The sequence below is a fragment of the Mytilus edulis genome, chromosome 5, assembly GCF_963676685.1.
Source record: "Mytilus edulis chromosome 5, xbMytEdul2.2, whole genome shotgun sequence".
Classification (NCBI taxonomy): Eukaryota; Metazoa; Mollusca; class Bivalvia; order Mytilida; family Mytilidae; genus Mytilus; species Mytilus edulis.
The window spans coordinates 4,774,784-4,779,343 of NC_092348.1; the positions used below are offsets into that span (position 1 = coordinate 4,774,784).

Here is a 4,560-nt window from a genome sequence, read left to right on the forward strand (position 1 = left end):
TTTCTCAATCCGCTACTATTTAAATTTACTGTAATAAAGGTTGACAAAGCTTGCGGATTCTTATGATCTTTTAATTCAAATACACTTTAATTAAAAGGATGTGTATACTTTACAATTGATATCAGTTTCTTTTTTTCTAATCAGACCCCCTCCCCCCAATAAAAAACCAACATATTCTACACTAGGCATTATATAGACGAGTAAGGCTAGTACTAACCTTACCTCAAGTGGTTAACTCTGATTCGCCATGATTTTCTATCAATGGACCACTAGACGTTTTACAGCACTCAATCTTCATCATTTCAGTAAAAAAAAAAACGGGGAAAAAAATAAATCTTTTTTTTTTAGAAAACAGTATACTTTGACATGAAATTATCGCCAAACACCTATTTAATTTACCTCTTGCAAATATTAAGACCAGTTTTTTAATCAGATTCCACAAATTACTTAAGTTGTTGATATTCACCAAAAAATACACTGTAAAACAACGAATGATCAATGTAAATAAAACCACGTGTGTCGTCTACTCGCTACAACAGAAGTACTAAGCGTGCCACTACATATATCACTACTCCAAATCCATATATTCAAATATCTTTTTAATTAAGGCATGACATAGGTTGAAACTTTCTGGTAATTTTCAAACTGCATTATTGATATAAATAATTTAAAAGAATAACAATAATATATGTGTTTATACTAATTCTCAATATAGTTCCCTAGCGTCACACGTAGCAACTAAAACCAAGCGCGACCGTATCGCCACCCTTGGCAACTTCTCTAACTTAACCGACACACAACTGAACCTTCACTTGACAACTGTCCACCACGAGAGAAGGAGCGTATTAGTGTGCTGTCCAGGAGGACTAAGAACTTAGAAAATTTTCACTATTATAGACAATAACAATGTTCAAGAATACATTTCAGAGTGGGTTCTTATCCATACTTTACAGTATTGGAAGTAAACCGTTACAAATTTGGGACAAAAAGGTAAGTTATTTTCATTCTATACACCGGTTATCATTACCATAGTGATACATTGATGTCAACATGAAAACCTTCAACTTCATCTAATAATAACATGACAGTATGCATAACTTGCTTCACAATTAGTTTAATATTATATGGTGTCATCACCAGATTTCTATTTCGAAAAATTAAGGCATTTGACAAGCAAGAAACTTTTGTTTTTGTTGACACACGGAAGTGCACGTGTAAACAACTTACAAGTGTTTGAATGTTATATGTTATACACAAATATTTTAATTTTATACACTACCATCGAGATTTATGATGACGGAAGTGTACAATTATTAATTTTTCGGAAGTAATGTCACTTTTAGTAGCCATATGTGATGTTGATGTTTATGAAGATGGAGATGTTCGTCATCTCGCTTCATTGAATTCTATGTCATTATTTTCATTCAATTGCACATTATAGAACATTTTATTAGAAAAACACTACTAGTTAACGATAAATAAAGTATGTTATATAATTTTGCATGGAGTTAGACCTCCGTTGCCAAGATAGTATTTTGTTTCCTGATCATCAACATCATGGCCGCCATTTGCATTCTAATAGACAATATTATAACATCATGTTATTATCGTTGTAGGTTAGAAATGGTCATATTAAACGTATAACAGACAACGATATCCAGTCCTTAGTTTTAGAAATTGTTGGTACAAATGTCAGGTATGTACTTAATCAACCATAAACAAATATTTCTTTGTTTTGAAAAAGAGATAATTTTGAATTATCTCCCTTAAGTAACATCTATGGTAACACATAATCAAACACAAATATACATGCATTTGGTTATTTAATGAGACAAATATAGCTAACTTTCATTTAATGCAATTTTAATTATTCTTATTTATGCAAAACATTACATATTCAATATAATTAGTTGAATACTGCATCCTATATTATTTTAAACATCTTTATTATGTCAAGTGACATGTGCAAGTTTTTAAAGTGATTCTGTAACACATTAGTACTTTGAAAATATTTTCTTTAAAATGTTAATCTTTTAAATATTTTCTATGCTACAAGTGTTAAAATTATTTGTTCTTACAACATAACAAGTTTGAATTGTTTTTCTACTTAAATAAATGCACATTTTATGTTAAATCTTGTATGTTTATTGACTGAATTTTAAAATTAATTATTGAAAGAACATACTTTTTATTTCTAGTAACAAATGTACCGGTATGAATAATATTTTGATATTTCCCTTTTCTATTTATAGCACAACATACATCACATGTCCAGCAGACCCAAAGAAAACATTAGGAATTAAACTTCCATTCTTAGTTATGATCATCAAAAACTTAAAGAAATATTTCACATTTGAAGTACAGGTAAGAATGTAGCAATTATATTTTTAATTTAAAGTCGACCTAAAAATGTTAGTTATGCAATTCTATCACTAAGCATGAAATGTGAATATGTTAAATGAAGAAACTTATCTTTACAAAAAAAAACATGTTACTTTAAAAGAACCCATTGGATTTCTGTTCAGAAATATAAATAAATAAACACACAAATGTGCATAATTCTTCAAATGTTTTTTTTACTATTTCTGTTGCAATTTAGTATAAATAAGTGACGAGTCAATAGACAATGACTTAACCATGATGGTCTTAAGTCCTTTTATAACATTTCTTTCTGTAATATTTTAGGTCTTAGATGACAAAAATGTGAGACGAAGATTCAGAGCTAGTAACTACCAAAGTACAACACGTGTAAAACCATTTATATGTACTATGCCAATGAGGTTAGATGATGGATGGAATCAAATTCAATTCAACTTGTCAGATTTCACAAGGAGAGCCTATGGAACAAATTACATTGAAACACTTAGAGTACAGGTTAGTATTGATTAACTTGTCAATGTATAAATCAGGTTAAATTGTCACAATCTTATGTTTAAGGTTAAGGTCTTGGGAATTATGGTAAAATAAGGAAATATATTGTACCACACAAACAAATAGTTACTTTATTTTACAAGAACAAAAAAGAAATTGGTCCTTTTCAGGAAATAGTGTAAAAAAGAATTGAGAGATGGTAGCCTTTCAACAATTTTATAACAAACTTTTGATGTACAGTTTTGCATTTTTTAATACCCATTTATTACAGTGATATTTTGATTTATTGTTTCTATTTCTTTTTTCAGATTCATGCCAATTGTCGAATTCGTAGAGTTTACTTCTCAGACAGACTTTATTCAGAAGATGAATTACCCGCAGAATTTAAATTATACCTTCCGGTGCAAAATAAAGGAGGCGTGAAAGCATAACAAAATGACTAATTAGACAGTGTATATAAATTATACGAAAAATAAAAATGTTCAAATGCTACTCAAGAACTGAAGGTGAATTATTGCGAGAATGTTGGATATTAAGAGATGCTGCCTGTTTTTACAAATGTCTTGCAAAAATGTTGTACGAGAGACCAATCAAACATGGCTGATTCCTGCCTAGAGTCTCGTTGAATATGCCATGATCATATACGAAACAAAGTGTTCATTTTAAATTGTCATTGATGTCATATTTCATATATCTCTTGTTGCATGAACAGTTATTTTCATATTTATAGGAAGACTCGGTGCAATTATACAGCCAGATTTAAAAATTGTTTATTAATTTTGCATAAATGATTTGATATTATTGTCTTTCTGGAACAAAATGACATTTAGTGCTTTAAAAACAATGTTTTCAAATTTTATACTGTGTTTATATTCCACACATATAGTACTTATTGATATGCAGATAATAATGTAAAGTTTAAATTTGGTTGTATTTGCCTGTAGATCTCCATATCTCCCGTAATTCTCAGGATATTTTTAAAACACAAATTGCATCTAGCATTTGAATAGAATACAAAATAAAGAAGATTTAATTCCATTTTAAGTTGGGATTTATTGCAATATTTTATTTTATATATATTTCGAAGTTGTCTTTTCCTGACTTGTTTTGTTAGTGGATAAATTTTCAAATTTTTTCCTGTTATTGTCTTTGTTAAACAATGTTCTTGCATTTTAAAAATTATTTGTACATAACTTCCATAGCAAAAAATAAATGTATATTAAAAATTAGCAGATGAACAGATATTCTCTTTCAAAGTAATATATTCTGCCAAAAGAATCCATATCACCTGTAGAAAGTGAAGCTGCTTGTTTGATTGTGCTAGCTTAATGTCCAGTGGCAAATATTGCTCTCATATTCAAGACATTGGAAAACCACCTACTGACCCTTCAAAGTGTTGTAACATGAGATATTAAACATGAAGTGATGCTGAGTAAGGTACTTCCTACAAAAAGCATTTTTAACCCCGTTTAACCCTGCCGCATTTTTGCGCCTGTCCCAAGTCGGGAGCCTCTGGCCTTTGTTACTCTTGTATTATTTTAATTTTAGTTTCTTGTGTACAATTTGGAAATTAGTATGGCGTTCATTATCACTGAACTAGTATATATTTGTTTAGGGGCCAGTTGAAGGACGTCTCCGGGTGCGTGAATTTCTCGCTACATTGAAGACCTGTTGGTGACCTTCTGCTGT

The 4,560-nt window shown here is 30.0% G+C and overlaps 1 protein-coding gene across 1 annotated transcript; it reads left to right on the top strand.

Annotated features, from left to right (window-relative positions):
• Positions 1-555: 555 nt before the first annotated feature.
• Positions 556-4,100, top strand: LOC139522803 (cilia- and flagella-associated protein 20). The gene is made up of 5 exons (XM_071316367.1): positions 556-990; positions 1,617-1,696; positions 2,253-2,364; positions 2,686-2,874; positions 3,180-4,100. Exons 1-5 carry the CDS (start codon positions 907-909, stop codon positions 3,300-3,302), a joined length of 588 nt encoding a protein of 195 aa, XP_071172468.1. The 5' UTR covers positions 556-906; the 3' UTR covers positions 3,303-4,100.
• The last annotated feature ends 460 nt before the right edge of the window (positions 4,101-4,560 follow it).

What these genes read in the sequence shown, in the direction of transcription:
- LOC139522803 (XM_071316367.1), top strand. Translation starts at nt 907, where the DNA reads ATGTTCAAGAATACATTTCAGAGTGGGTTCTTATCCATACTTTACAGT. An exon ending in TACAAATTTGGGACAAAAAG is followed by an intron (nt 991 to 1,616) that starts GTAAGTTATTTT and finishes TTATCGTTGTAG; the next exon opens with GTTAGAAATGGTCATATTAA. An exon ending in ATTGTTGGTACAAATGTCAG is followed by an intron (nt 1,697 to 2,252) that starts GTATGTACTTAA and finishes TTCTATTTATAG; the next exon opens with CACAACATACATCACATGTC.